At 55.2% G+C, this 15,859-nt stretch overlaps 1 protein-coding gene across 1 annotated transcript; it reads right to left on the bottom strand.

The window, feature by feature from the left end:
- Positions 1 to 2,267: 2,267 nt before the first annotated feature.
- Positions 2,268 to 14,563, bottom strand: LOC308635103 (protein Wnt-10a-like; the record flags this gene model as incomplete). Its single annotated transcript, XM_081269358.1, has 4 exons — positions 2,268 to 3,018; positions 5,360 to 5,739; positions 13,201 to 13,463; positions 14,451 to 14,563. The coding sequence occupies 4 exons, from the start codon at positions 14,561 to 14,563 to the stop codon at positions 2,521 to 2,523; spliced, it is 1,254 nt and encodes a 417-aa protein (XP_081125484.1). The 3' UTR covers positions 2,268 to 2,520.
- Positions 14,564 to 15,859: the final 1,296 nt, after the last annotated feature.

Raw genomic sequence — 15,859 nt, 5'->3', positions numbered from 1 at the left:
CCCCTACAGCTCAGTATCCAGCCCCCTGTCCCCCTTGCCACCCACCCTTGCCTCCAAGGCAGCATGTTCTACAGTGTTGGGTCTCCTACCTTATTCCCCCAACTTGATCCTAGAGTTCCCACTTCCAGTCCGTCCCCCCCCACGCCTCATGCCCCACACCCAGGTCTGTCCTGCATAAGGCTGGGAGGCAGCAGAGGGTGAGGTTAAGGCCAATGCCCTACTGGACACTACTAGGGGTGGGGGTAAACCCCCCCTCCCCCCGCAGGGCCCTAGGGACTGCAATTCCCCCAGCCTGTTTCTCCTCCTTCCTGGGATGGGAGGGAGGAAGGGGGCAGGGAACCCAGCCCCCACAGCCCTCTCCGGAGTGAACAAGAGGAAAGGAATGAGGCAGGTGTGTCTGGCTGCTCCTGCCTACCCCTCCTCCCTGGGGACTCTCACACGCCTGCCTGTCTTTGGGGGGATGGGGAGAGAAACCCTGTTCTCCACCGAGGCAATGGAATTGAGCCCTTGGAAGGGTCTCCTGCCTTGGGCATGCCTTGGAGCTGCTGGGGTGCCAGCAGAGGAAACACAGGGAGCTGCGGCCAGCTAGGGAAGGCAAATCTCCCAGTTGGAGGGCCCACAATGGGCATCACCCTGATAACCTCCTTTTCTTTTTTACTCCACCCATGAGTAAGGAGACATGGAGCAGAGGTAGGGAAATGTGGGTGATTTTTGCAGGCTAACAATTGGGGAACAAGATTTTGTCCTTGTCTGTTTTATCAAGAGGGATGCCATTTGCGAAAAACAGGCAGCCAGCAGGGTCCTTAACTGTGAGCATAAGGAAGCCTGGCTGAAATAGTTAAATTGTTCTTTCCCTGACATCCTGAGGGTCTGTTCCAGAAAATCATCGGATCTACAACAAGAAGAATACAACCCTGTACTCAAACTGCCAGCTCAGCAGTGTCTTGATGGGGGCATGACCTACTAAGAGGGATTATTGACCTGCCAAGGGGCATCCTGAGCTGGGGCTCTGAGGGCACCAAGGCCCAGGAAAGATGGTCCCCCAGATCCTTATTGACATACCCTGCCTCTCCTCCTGCAGCACTCAAGAGCCCAGAGATCCAGACAATGAGTCTGCAGCCCTCCCCCACCACCCTCTTTTCAGCCGCACCTCCTGGCCCCACCTGCTCCCCCGGGCACTGGGATGGGTTGAGCTGGGTCTTGCCCAGGATTATTCCTCTCAGAGTGCCTCCTGTCTCTGCCCACGGTTGCTGCTGGGCACAGCCACTCGCCCTGGCTTGTGGCAGAGGGCTCAGGCACAAAGTGGGCGGTTAGAACTCTGGCACAAAAGACCCTGCCTGGATTCAGTCCCTTTCCTACATCTCCACTGCCTCCATCCAGTCCAGGTCTCATCTCTGGTTTGGAAGTGGCCTTCCAGCTGTCAGCTTGTCCCCCAGTTCTGCATAGAACAATCCATGTAGGAACCAGACCATGACACCCCCTGCTTAAGACTCTCTGCAGGTTCCCATTCCTCGTAAATAAAATTCCAACTCCTTAACTAGGCCTAGAAAGACACATGATATGACCTTTGCCCACCCTCTGAGCACCTCTCTTGCCCATCAGTCCCTTGATGTCTTCACTCTAGTTGCAGTGGACTCTTTGCTGTTCCTCCAATAAGCAGAGGTCTTTTCCTCTTGGAACTTTTTCATTCCCCAGGCCTCTGCCTGGAAAGCCTTTCCCCTCGACCTCCATGAGGCTCTCTTTTCTACCTCACAGATCTCAGCATGAGTACCATGACTTCTGAGGCCTTCCTTGACCCCTGTTTTTATCAGAAGGGGTCCCCCTCTCCACATCACTGTACACCCAGCACATAGCATTGTCTGAAATGACCTTGTTTGTGTGTTTCCTGGTTTATTGCTCATCTCCCTCAAGAAGAATGTAAACTCCTTTAGGGCAGGTGCTGTGTCTCTCTCTTATGCACACCTGTATCCTAGAACTCCCTCCCCATAGAGAGTGCCACAAAGAGAGTGCAAAATAAATATCTGTTAAATGAATGATGAGGGAAATGGTAAGGGGCAGAGGCCAGTGGGTGAGGATGACTGGGGCCTTTATAGAATTATTTCAGCTCAGTCATGTCCAGTTCTTCTTTTTAATCTTCCTCCCCCTGCCCATCAGCTTCCATCCATTCCCTCCCACTCCAGGGGAAGGGGAGAAAGGATGGGCACAGACAGGCCTGAGGGGCTGGGCTGCCTGCCTGACACGTGTGTGTCCTAAGGTATGGGGCAGTCTCCAGCCCAACTGAGCTGTGTGAGCTGAGGACAGGAAGGAGGGAGGCCAATCAATCCTAAAGCCCACAGAATTGAGCAGAGGGGTTGATTTGGAAGCCCTGGACTGTCCCTTGATTGCAGAACTGGGAGTCCTTCTGAGATCCTGTGGTCCAGTCTCTCCCAGGAAGCCAAGGTGCTCTGGGCCAAATCGCAAGTGCAGAGGCCAGGCTCCAGGAGGGGAACCTTTCTCGGGGCCCGGGGAAACCTGTGCCGCTCACTTGCAAACGCTAACCCATTCGGTGATGTGGCACTCTTCGCACACCACGAAACAGCACCAGTGGAACCGGCAGTGGCGGCGCTCACTGCGAGTCTGGCGCAGGATGTTGTGGCCGCGGCCGCAGCACATGCTGCCGCAGCCATCCGGGCCGGCGCTGCTCTTGTTGCACAGGCGGCCCACGGTGCCTGCCGAGTCCAGGCGCGGCTCGCGCTTGCAGAAGTCGGGCGATTTCTCGAAGTAGACCAGGTCAGCGGGGCTGGCTCGCCGGCGCGGCACAGGAGTGCCCGGGGCGGGCGAGGGTGCCCCCGCGGGGTCTGGCTCCAGCTGGCCGCCGTTGCGGTTGTGCGGCCGAATGAGCTTGGCGCGGTGGAAGCGGTTGCGCAGCAGCGCCCCCACTGCTCGGAACTCGGGCGTCACCTGCCAGCAGGTCTTGAGTTGGCAGCTGCCTGACGTGCCATGGCACTTGCACTTTCGCCGCAGGTTCTCCATCACCGCCTGCGGAAGGAGGCACCGTGAGGAGTGACGCTGGCGGCCAGACCCCTGCCCTCCTCCCACTGCCGAGACTGGCCTTCGAAATCTCAGAGGCTTTTGAAACCAGCTCCCATTGTACAGAAGCAAAGACTGAGGCCCAAAGTAGGGGCCCCACAACTCCCGAGTCAAGCAATCAGAATTCCTCTGCCGGCTTCTCTGCTCTGCTCCCATCCACCTCCAACAGGCTAGGCCATGGGGAAATTTTGTCCTTCCTGCTCCCCACTGCTCCCCTCCTCTCCTGCCAGCCTTTCCTGCAGCTGCAGGGAGCCCTTGGGGCAGGAGGCTTTTGCTTCCTGAGGGAGGGGATCCCAGATCTTCAGGGAAATTCCCTCTTCTTCCATTCCTGGGGTAGGGGCCAGGAGAAGGGGGGTGCCAGTCCCACTGAATGCCAGCCCCAAAGCCTCTGGCCTCACTCCAGACTGTGAGCCGGGCTGGCAGTGAGTTTGAGAAAGCCCCATTCCACTGCCACCATCCCCAGGTCTTTGGAGGATCCAAAGCGAGGGGACAGGAACCTGGGAGACCACCCCTCCTATTATGCTGACTGGGACTCATTCAGTCTTGTGCTGAGTGCCACCAGGGGCCAAAGTTCTACCTGAATACAGAAGGAACCCCAGAGAGGGCCAGGCTCTCAGTCCTGTGAAAGTGGAGAGAGGTTGCCAGGCCTCCAGGGGAGGTACTTAGAGGAACATACCTGCTGCCTAACTCTTAACCAGTCTAGGATCCCCTCCCAAAGAACTCCTAGGCATTGTCCCCCCAGGAAGGTGGCCCCCACTTCATCCCAAGACATATTCTCAGGCAGGGACAGCAAGGATCTGGGGCCCTATGGCTGGGCAGGAGGGCCAAAAGTGAGGGACCCTGCCCCTCGGGCCTTATAGGGCTGTGCAGCTTGCATGTGGTGTCAGCACCACATGAGAACCAGCCCCATGCCTCCACTCCCCAGGCCAACAACTCCAGAACATCTGCTTCCCACAGGCAGCAGCCATTAATTAAACAGTTTAACGAGGACGAGGAGGAGGCACTGTTGGTACAGGCTGGGATGGTATGGAAGCTTGGGGAAAGAGCCTCATGCACAGGGCAGGGTTGGGTGGGAGCTGGACGGGATCTGAGGGTGGGCGTGCCTCAGCTTACCCCACCTCTAAGTGAAGATGGGAACTGCTGGATCAGCTGGGAGTCTTTGTGGAGGAAGAAGATGAACTGGAGCAGGCTAAAAGTTAAAGGGAAAGGGGAGTGAAGTAGAGAATGCTCCCCAATAGAGTTGAGAAGAGGGCAGGAACAATGTTGGAGCAAACTGAGCAGAGTCCAGAGACGGAGTGGGGATAGAATGGCCAGGAGAGGAGTGTGCTGGGCCACCATGAGGGCCAAGGAGGCATCAGAGTGTAGACTTCACAGGGAGTGTACAACATGTACAGAGTATAGAGTCCACACTGAGTGTACCATGTGTCCAGAGAGTAGACTCCACTCCATAGAACAAGCAAGCACAGGTTCAGAGCTCAACTGCCTGGGCATGGATCCTGCCTCTACCACTTTCTCCACTAGTTACATCAGCTCTAGCAAAGCTTTTTTGTCTACCTGTGCCTCGGTTCCCATATCTGAACATGAGGTTCATAATAGTGTTCACATCATAGGTGGTTGTACAGATTAAATGGGCTAATATGTAATAAGGTGCTCAGGACAGGGCCTAACACACAGTAGGCACTCAATAAATGTAGGCTCCTATTCCTTTTTCCTTCCTTCTCCTTTTTATTTTTTTCATGTATTTCTTTAATTTATTTTCAATGAATATTGGAGGGGAGAAGGGATGAAGGCAATCATAACACAAGTCCAAGGGGGCCCCTAGAAACCTCTTATCCCTCTCACTTTCCAGGAATCCCCCATTATGGACTGGGAGAGGAGGTCAGAGTCACATGGAACCATGAAACATTAGAGCTGGGGGACCTGACAATGATCTAGTCCAACCTTCTGACTCTACAAGGGAGTAGAAAGGGTGACAACCCAGGCCTAGATCCCTGAGGTCCTGACTGCCAGCTCAGTCCTGTCAGGTGATACTGGAGAAAATGGGAGGAACAGACTGCTCAACAGGGGTGTGCTGATCCCAGGCAGGGGGCAGGGTCGGTTCATCCCTGTATTTCCCAGGCCAAGTCCAGTGCCTGGCATAAAGTAGGTCCTCAAGTCATGCTTGCTGACTGAATTAGGAGGGGGCAAAGAAAAGGTCGCTGATCTGGTCCCAGGGAAGAAAGTTGGCCTGGGGGAGAGGTGGGATATAGGTAGAGGGATTTGGAACAGGTCTAGGGGTCAGGGCTCTCACCTGCCTCCCAACTCGGTTGTTGTGGAGCCTCATGCGTGCGTGGATGTCTCTGTGAGGCTCCCGGGAGTCCAGAAAGTCCTTAGAGAAGCGCTCCCCGAAGCCCACGTCAGGGCTGCAGCCGCCCCACTCCCAGGAGTCCTGCAGGCCAGGGCTGGCAGGGGGCAGGGCGGGATGTTCCGGGACCCGGTGGCTCAGCCCCTTACCCCTCTGCAGCGCGTCCAGCTGCAGACGATGCAGCTTGCGACGGAAGGCCTCCTTGTCTCCGCGCCGGGATGCGTCGCAGCCGCATGCCCGCAGTTTGCCCAGGGCGCACGCGTTGGATACCGCGTGCACCACCCCAGCTGCTGCGATTGCGTAGGAATAAGCGCTCTCTCTGAAACCTGTGAGAAAACAAATTCTGATGCGGCCTCGACATCCGATCCCCCTGCCCAGCCTGCCCAGCCTGCCCAACCTTAGCATCAAACAGAGAAACTGAGTCCCAGTATGGAGGGTCTGATATAAAGACACAGAGGAAGGGAGGGAGGCAGGGAGGGTGAGCAGAAATTATAGCAGAAGCCAGGCCTTCGCCACACAGCATTCAAGGTGAAAGGGATAGTTCTCCTTGATAACACACTTGTTACACTGCCTTTCCCTTTTCATTAACATCACCCAAGCAAGTTCAGAATTCTTGTGCTTAAATCTCTCTTGTAGGGCAGAAAATACCTGGTAAACACATTCTTTTTAAGATCAGGGATTTCATCTATTACCTTTCATGGTGATATCTGCATAAACTACCCTGCAAAGTTTAACCTAAAGAATACATGACCAGTGATGGAATTCCAGTCCCCAGGGATGCCAGTGGGCAGGAGGATAAGTAAGAGAAGATGGTCTGCTCCTAAAGTGACCTCCCCCAGATTGCCTTCCAGTGTGCACCCGTGGTAGACCCAGCCCAGAACCCTCCCTCATGCTCCCCATCCTTGTCCACAGGACACACAATCACTCAAGAATGGATACCCCCAGCTGCTCTGCCTATGGTAGAGTACTTGCCTAGGGTACATGAAGCCCCTGGGTTCTGTCCCCACTACCAACATAAAAAAAACAAAATCCTTTAGATCAGTTAAAGATGTTTGAGGGATGATGGAGGCAAGTCTGGCATATGGTATAGGGGAAGACACCTTCTGCTAGGTGCTCAGGAGACATCAAGGCCCTTCCTGACCCATGTATTCTCAGTGGCTCAGATCCAGGCCATTTACTTGTCTGCACTGCTTTCCCTCTCAGTGTTCCAGCCTGAGCCTTCCTCTTGGAGTGCCTGTAGCAGTGGGAGACCTACTAGATCTCATATCTGCAGGCTACTTCTTGCTTATTCTGCATCTGAGAAAGGAGAAGATGGACCAGTCTCTGGACTTCAGAGAGAGGTTAGGAGTGAGAGAAGCCAAGAACAAGAATAGCCCCCACCCAGGGAGGAAAATCCACCAGTGCTACTGTGATCCCCTAAGAAGCCCACAACCTGGCAGGAGGCTGATGACCTCAGCAGAGGCCAGAGATTCAGAGGAAACAAAGACCCTGTCTGGGTCCTTCTACTCTCTGTGCAGCCTCACAGACACTGGAGAACCAATCAGGACCAACCACTCCTCCTCTAACTTTTTTAAGAGAGAGAGAGAGAGAGAGAGAGAGAGAGAGAGAGAGAGAGAGAGAATTTTTAATATTTATTTCTTAGTTCTCGGCGGACACAACATCTTTGTTGGTATGTGGTGCTGAGGATCGAACCCTGGGCCGCACGCATGCCAGACGAGCGGGCTACCGCCTGAGCCACATTCCCAGCCCCCTCCTCTAACTCTTACCCCTGTATCACAGAGCACTTTCCTCCTCTTCCTGCCTAGACAAATGATGATGATGATGATAAGATAAGATAGTTAGTAGTTAAGAACTGATTTCTGGAGTCAGATTGCCTGGGTTCAAGCTATGTGACTTTGACCAAGTGATTTAACCTCAGTTTCCTCACTTGTAAAATAGTTGCCTCATCCAAGAATTAAGTGAGTTATTAAATTTAAAGGCTTAAAATAGTGCCTTATTCATATTAGGTACTACATAAACATTAGCTATTATTGAGAAGGTCTTCCTACAGTCTGACTTCACTCACTTCTGCATTTTAAGGTCTTTTTTTTTAGTACAAGGGATTGAAACCAGAGGTGTTTAACCACTGTATCACATCCCCACTTCTTTTTTTAAATGTAATGCTTTTGAGACAGAGCCTTACTAAGTTGCTGAGGCTGCCTTAAGCTTGCAATCCTCTTGTCCTGAGCCACTGGGATTTTAGGCATGTGCCACCCCACCCAGCAGGTAACTATTCTTTGTTTCCCCTGTTCAAGGACAGAGCCCAGCAGTTCATAACCCATTCTAAAATAAATCATTTGGGCTACTAGCAGCTCATGAAGCTCCCTCTCTATAATCTATTTCCAGCTCATGGCATCTCAGTATGTTTTTTCATAAGGAGCCTAGCTATGATCAGACAGAAAGGGATGGGGACTGGGTTGGAGACTTCAAAGGGGATGCTGGGAATTGGCAGGGGAGCAGAAACTACTTTGGGTTGGAGGGACCTGGGGAAGGAGGATGGACCAAAGTCCCTGGGAAGCACACCCTGCATTTATCCCTTGCCTTTTATCTTTGGAACTTTGAGCACTTCTCTTATTACGGAGGAGTCATTGGCCCAGTCTAGGACACATGGCAATATTCAGGCCTCCAGAGCAACTTAGAAATCACCCTCCACACACCACAGCCACCACCAAATACACATGCACTGTGCAAAATGAAAAAGTCCAAGGTCACAGGGGTTATGAAGCTGGATCCAGTTCCAGTAGTGACAACTTTCTGCTGAAGGACACTAGCTCCAAGGAAGTCTTGATGCTTAGAAAGAAACCCAGGTAACCCAGTTTCCAGTTCCTAAGACCCTGTGCACACTTGGCACTAGGAAAGAGCACAAGGCTGATTTGGGGTCATGTGCAGGGTCAACCACCATCCCCCAGGCTCTGCAAGAGCAGACCCATAGGAATCTGGAGAACTGTAACCCATAGCCCTAAAAGAACATCCCTGTCCCATGCAGTTCAAGATGCCTTCCCCCACATGGTCTCTGACAGCTGTCACAGCCACGTGTAGAAGTGACCAAGCAGGGCCTGTATGGCCACCCTCTGCTGCAGGCATCTAAGCCTCAAAGAAACCCATCCTACTTGAGCCTGCCCCCAGCTCCTGTTTAGGGCCCCAGTTTTGGTCCTGCCCCGACTGTCTGGGGCAGATGCAGGCACTGTGCCATCTGGCCAGCTGGAGGGGGAAAGGGGTGGGGACATGGCCAGCTGGAGGGGGAAAGGGGTGGGGCCATGGCCAGCTGGGCTGCCCGAAGCAGAAGGGGGGGACTTGTTAAGATGCACAATTAGCCACCCTGCCTTTGATCTGGGACAGGGACTGCCAGCATGTAAGTAGAGTCAGCTGCTGCTACAGGCTGCAGCCAAGGCCTGGGAAGGGGCTGGATGCAGGGAGTCTTAGAGGCCAGAGGGCAGTGAGAACTAGGAGGGGTTAGAGAAGCCCAAGCCCTGACCATCCAAGTCAAAGAAGGAGGAGAGGGGAAAGGTCTGGTTTGCATCCCCTCCATGCAAATAATCTGCACTTGCTCTTGTGCCTGGGCAGAGTGAGACAGTGATAGAGCAAGAATGAATTGAGTGCATGTGGAAACACTTAGGCATGACACTCAATGGGGCTACACATTTGCACAAACATGGGTAGGTGTGTATGTGTGTGTATGTGCATGCACATGACATTTTAATTTCTTAGAGTACACTCTCATTGGGGTTGGGATTGTGGCTCAGTGGTAAAATACTTGCCCAGCATGTGTGAGGCACTGGGTTTGATTCTCAGGACCACACATAAATAATAAATAAAGATCCATTGACAATTAAAAAACTATTTAAAAATATTTTTAAAAATTTTTAAATATTTTTTAAAAATATTTTTTAAAAAAGAATATACTCTCGGGGCTGGGGATGTGGCTCAAGCGGTAGCGCGCTCGTCTGGCGCGCGTGCGGCCTGGGTTTGATCCTCAGCACCACAAACAAACAAAGATGTTGTGTCCGCCGATAACTGAAAAATAAATATTGAAATTCTCTCTCTCTCCTCTCTCTCTCTCTCACTCTCTCTTTAAAAAAAAAAAAAAAAAGAAGAATATACTCTCTTTGCACCAACTCATCTTTGGCCACAAGTGGGAATTCACACTGGCCTTGGAGCTTGGAAGACAGTATGGTAGGAGGCTGGGTGCACACTCTAAAGTCAGCTGGCTACATGGAGTCCTGGCTGTACTGCTCGATTATAAGCTGTGTGACTAATGACAAGTTATCCAACTTCTCTTAGTTACATTTGTAAAATAAAGCTAATAGGATTTACCTCCTGGGGACTGTTTGAGGACTCTTCAGCAAGGATAAAGTGCTTTGAACAATGCCCATCACAGGGCAAATACTTAGTACATGCTGGCTAATTTACTGGGTGTCATTAGAATAATAGAATTAGAATAATAGTTAATCCTGTTTGTGCCTCAGTTTCCCCATCTGAGTGCCACTGCACACATGCTCCAAGCCCTGGAGGCCTGGATGTAAAACCATGATTCCCTGAGAGGATGAATATTAAAGGTAGGTGGGAAAAGAAAGTCAGACCTTGGAGATGAGAAGTTGGACACTTACATTTCTGGTTTCCCTGGGGCTGGAGCCTGGCTAGCTGCAGGGCCTCATGCCCCCTCTATGCATCCATTCCAAATGAGTATGGGCCTTAGGGAAGGCAGTGCCCAAACTGTGTGGGAGCTCCCAGGATCTTCTCTGTGAATCTACTACATTCTCTTCCATCTAGCCTCTCCCTGACCTCCCATCCTTGCCCATCCCTGTGCCTGAGCTCAGGAGCTCCCACCTCACATCTCCTTCCTCTCCCCACCTCCTGAGTGAGAAATGCCTCATGTAACAGGTATTATACTCAGCACCCCATCCAGGCACCAGCCTGTCTGGGTCCTCAGTACAAAAAGCTGGGGGGGGGTACCAGTGCCCTCATTACTTAGATCATTGGTGCCCTTGGGTTGGGCAAAGCTGCCAACATGGGCTTATATCCTCCATAGGTGCAGCTTTTTTCTGACCCTCTCTAGCCCCCTGGAGGCCTCTATTCCTGTCCCATCTTCCCACCAAGCTGCAGCACCTCTCTTTGGCTAGGTAAAGCCTGGGTATGTTCCCAGGCTTGTTGAACCCAGATGTACCTTTTCCCCTCCCTCCTTCATCAGTCCCATCCCACCAGCACAACCCATCTCAGGGAAGATGACAGAACCACAGGAGGACAGTAGCAGCAGTAAAGAAGACCCAAGGAACCACCTACCCCAAGCAGTCTCTGAAATTGAAATTTGTCAAAAAAAAATCCACTTTAAAAGAAATCCTTTGGCAGCTTGGGTCAGAAAAGGGGTCAGCTCCCTCATATTCCACTTGGGGGAAACCGAAGTCACCTGACTCTCAATGGACCCTGAAAAGCAGACTCAGATAAGAACCAGACCACCAGGGGCTGGTGCCACCACAAGCGGCCTCCCAGGATTCAAATTCAGCTAGTCCTGGGGGAGACAGATCAAGATGGACCCGGAAATAACCCTAGAGGAGGGTGGATCCAGATGTGAAGTGGAACAGGGGCTAGTGGAGGCCAAATGGAGGTGAGGTGGGGGAGTGGCAGTTTTCTTTCCGGAAGCTCAGATTCATTTCCTCCGGAGAGGGAGAGAGAGAAATGAGCAACGACTGTGTGTGGGGCTGGGGGGGACAGGGAGGGGGGACAGTGAGGGGTGGGGGGCGGGGGTGTTGCAGAAGCGACGGAGGTAGGGCGGCACAGGCAAGAAGCACAGCCCCTCTGGCGGGGCCCAGAAGCCACCGTCCCGCCCCCTTCCCGCGCTGGGCGCCGCCCCGCCCGGCTAGCCCCGGCAAGTCTCCCCCCTCCACTCCTAACCTCTCCCCCCACCCGTCCCCCCAGCTCACCTCCTGCTTATTAAACTGTGGGTGAACCCAGGAGCGCTTGGCCCCGCGCCAACCCAGCGCGGTTCCACCACTCCGAACTCGCCCCCAGTTTCAGAGACCCCAGTTTCTTCATCAGGCCTCACAGGCCTGATCGGAAAGCAACCAGGACGCCTGGGTTCACTCAGTCTAGAGGGCACGGGAGGACCAGAGGGGACCCCGAGGCCGGGGAGAGGGCTGAAGAGCTTGCCCTGCCTCGCCTCGCCCAAAGCGTCAGGGGTGAGAACCTCAGCGCCTGGCCAAGCCCCCAGTGAGCGGAAACCCAAGCATGGGGTGCGGACCCTCTCCTCCAGGGCTGAAGGTTAGGGAGTACGCGGCTGCGGGAGCGCGGGGGACCTAGCAACCGGACTGCGGGAGCGGGCACGCGGGGCGGTGAGCGCCGGCCGGGCCTGACTTGGGCCGGGAAGACACTGAGGCCCGCCACTCGGGGTCAGCCAGCGCGGGCGGCGGGGCCGGGCGGGGCGCGTGGTGGGAGCTGGGCCAGCTGTGGGCTGGGGGTCCCCAGCAGCCGCCCCTGGACGGTGGGAAAGATCGGGCGCGGGACAGGAGGGAGGGCGTGCGGGGCAGGGGGGCGCCCTCTTGGAGACCGGCGTGGCTGGGGCCGGGAGCCGTCTGCCTCGGCCCGCGGGGATTAGTTCGCGGCTGCATGCCGCCACACGCGCCGGGCTGGGCTCCGCCGGGGAGAAACAGCGCCCCGGGCGCGCGGGGGAGGGAAAAGGGAGCGCGTGGGGGCGGGGCGGGCAGCCGGGGTTGGGCTGGGGGAGGTTGGGGTGGCCCTGACTTGGAGGCCCAGGGGACACATGCAGGAATCCTGGTGAAAACCAAAGGTCCTAAGTTGGAGTACCTAGGGGCCTGACTCCTCCAGAAGCCCCGGACTCCAGGTATAAGGGTACCCCTTCTCATCCACCATCAGCTAGAATTGGACAAGGCCCAAGGAACTAGGGTCACAGGGTCCCCACACTGTCCTATGCAGGCTGCTGAGAGGAGAGACACATACCCAGCTAGGCAAATCCAGGAACCAGGGCCCCCATCTTGCCCCAAGGACCTGATTCTGGCCCCAGATGCCAGGCCAGAGGTGAGAGGAATCAGAAATGAGTAATAAAACCACCTGCTGTCTTCAGCCCAAGCTGAAGTGGTCTCTGAGCCACTCAGAAGTCAGGAGAGGACAGGGAATGGGCTGCCACTCGCCTGAGCTGTGAGGGGAACAGGGGTTGGCAGAGCTGTCAGGCTTGCTGGTCTGGAGCCACCGCGCACAAGTAAGCACACACCCAGAGCTCTGATTCAGAGAGGGTTTTGGGGGGTGGTGAGGATGACACAGAGGCTGGTGGTGTACCCGGCCAGCAGAGCTTCTGCATAAGTACAGACCATTGATTTACCTGCCCAGGCTCCCGACCCACACTATTTGGCAGAATGTCATCCTTCTTCATGCCACTGCTGAGTACCTTCTCACAGGCTCTCCATTCTAAGTGTAGTTTACTAAAGTAGAGGGTAAATTGAGGCAGGTGACAGTGCAATTTCCCAGACTTGAGGGATTTTGGTGTTAGTGACAAGGCCAGATAACCCAGGAGTCTAGTTCCCTATTATGAATGAAACCTGCCACCATTGGCCAGAGACACATCTGTCCCATTTGTCCACCCCGTGACTTTTCTGAGACTAGAAAGAGGCAGAAAAGTAGCATGGCTGGCAGATGTGAGAGGTCAGGGACTACCAGCTTGAGAGTGTAGATTTTGGATAGATTCTGGGATGGAGGTGCTAGATGGGACAGGAAGGGGAGCAGGGGTGAGTGGCAGCTACCTCTGCTGAAGATGGGACTCTCATAAGGGATCTTGTTTCGAGTCTCCAAGCTAGAGCAGTTCCAGCGCTGGTCCCGGAACTGGTGTTGGCACTCGTGGATGGCGATTTGGATGCCCTGGATGGCTGAGGCGGCCACGTCAGGGTGACGCACACACAACTCCATCTGCCGCCGGCTCAGGCCAGGCAATGTCAGGCAAACTGTGTTGGCGTTGAGCACAGGCTCCGGGGGAAGGTGGAGGCCCAGGATGTCGTTGGGTGCTGATCTGCAGGCATGTGGGGTGGGGTGGGTAAGCGTTTGGGGGAAACCTTAAGGACCCTATTTAATAATACACACTGTCTCCCAAAGGTCATAATCACTCTGTGCTCGAACTCCCACTTCTAAAGGCTGGGCCCCTCAGTACACTTCTAAACATCTCCCTTTCCTTGACCTCCTCACCATCATCCCTTCCAGTGCAACCCACCCAGCTGCACATCCACACAGGCAAACATGTGTAAATGCACACACATCCGCTATGCCTGGCTATGCCTTTGCACACAGTATTTTATGAGTACATCCCTAGGCACAGATGCCTGCATACACAGGGTGAACCAGAAGCCCACTCTTACTTAGAGCATGTTCCAGATGGTCACAATTACACAGACACACTTTCTGCACACACTGTGGTGAACATACAGACCCAGGAACTCATGCACACTTCATCAGACATAATTACACACACACATCCACACATGTTTGTCTTAACATACCCGTGAACTCACACTCACACACACATACACTACTGCTGTTTACCAGCCCAGCTTGCTAGGATCACTCTATGACACAGTCTTTTCAGCTGTAGTCGCTCACTGACCCCACCTGGGATACCTCCTCCCAGCCCCCCAACTCCTACTCTTGCGGGGAGAGGGGATTTGCAACGTGAAAGGAGGAAGTTTGAATTTTCTGCTGGGGTAGGGGTGGGGGTGCGCTCCCCCAGAGTGACGCTCCAGGCTGGCCCTGCTCCCCTCACATACACCTCTCCTAGCTGCCATCACCCTCTGAGCACTGCCCTGTCTCCCTGCACTGCCCATATTATATCACCAGTCCAATCCCTTCCTAGGATAGAGCTCACTGTCTTCGCTGGGGCACCCGCACTTTCCAGTGGCCTTGTCCCTCCCTCATTCCAGGGTCCCTGCCCCAGCAAGAGCACCAGAGGCCCCTGCCCCGGGGGTCCCAGTTCTCCAGGAGGGCGGAGCGTGAGGTGAGGGCTCACCTGGGCACAGCAGCAGCCAGCAGCAGTAGGAAGAACAGGAGCGCACAGAGCGCGGGCCGCGGCTGGGGCCAGGGTCGGAGCCGCAGCCAGGGGCGAGGGTGGGCGCTGCCCATGGCTCGTGGGCCGGGCCGTGAAGGGCCGGGAGTGGGGGGCTCACAGCCCGATGGGCCTGGCGAGCCAGGGGCGGCGGCGCATGATCAGCTGGGGTTGGGGCGTCTGCGACACGCGACACACAGCTCCGACAAGCCTCGGGTCACGGTTCCGAGAGCAGACGGCGCCCGCCTCCCTGCTCCATGGGGCAGCACCCCCGGGCACCGCCCTCGGGGGTGTGGGGGGGGGAGCGGGCGAACCGGGCACCTCCTGGCACAGGGGTCCGGGGAATTTCCCAAGGCCCCCTTGCGACAACTCCTGGTGCCTGTCGAAAGTAAGGGGGTCCCGGAGGTACAGCGGGTGGGGACTCGAGGCCGGGGTGCCGGGGAGCACCCCAGCGCCGCGCAGCGAGCCTGTCCTTCAGAGGTGAGCGAGGCAGGCGGCGGGGGCGGGGGGCGGCGCTGTGCCTGGCCCCACAGCCTGGAGAGTAAGTGACTGTCCCGGCTCAGGGAGCGCTGCCGCCTCCCTTTCTGCGCCCCCCCCCGCCCCGTGTAGTGTCTAAGGGCTCTACCCCACGTGACATCATGACAGGGGTGGTGTGGAGGCGTGGACGAGTCCCGAGGCCACGGCGTAGGTTCAGGACTGGGCGGTGGGAGAGGGCGTGCTGAGGGCGGAGGAAGGAGAGGCGTCGGGGTCTGTGCGCCCTGCGCAGAGTTGCCTGTGCGCGGAGTGCGCTGGTTTGTGCGGGGTAGGTGTGTTACCGCGAGGTGAGTGTGCCCGCAGAGACGCAGCTGCCGGGGAGCGCCCTATCCCACCCCAGCACACACCTGCTGGGACGAGATGGGAGGGGCTGTCCTCTCCCGGGTTCACCCTCCCCTACTTCTGGAGGGACTTCCCTGAGCCTGCCCTGCGAGGCAGGCTGGGGTCCTGCGGAGGGGTTTGGCAGCCTTTGGCTCTTTCTCTCCTTTGCTGCTTGGCTTAAACAGGTGCCTCTGGCTCCTGGAGACACCCTTTGCCCCTTTACCAACTGAGGGTAAGGAGGTCCACCTCATGTGTTCAATGAGCCAAGGAAAGGAGAAAATGCCAGGCGTTTGGAAGCCTAGCACCTTGGGGGTGGCACTTGCTGGGAAAGGGGATTCTAAAATCTCTTAATCCAAGAAGTGGGTTTTGAGGTCATCTTATTGTGTCATGAAAAAATGTTGAGGCTCAGAGAGGGTCATGACTTCCTTAAGGTAACACAGCATATTAGTGGAACAACGGGAACTGAATTCAGTTCTCCTGACTCCCAGCACAGCAGCTGTGGCCCCTACACTGAGTGT

This window comes from Spermophilus citellus (genome assembly GCF_964194105.1).
Source record: "Spermophilus citellus genome assembly, chromosome: 16".
Classification (NCBI taxonomy): domain Eukaryota; kingdom Metazoa; phylum Chordata; class Mammalia; order Rodentia; family Sciuridae; genus Spermophilus; species Spermophilus citellus.
The sequence above is the reverse complement of the archived record's forward strand: the minus strand, read 5'-3'. Positions and strand labels throughout refer to the sequence as shown.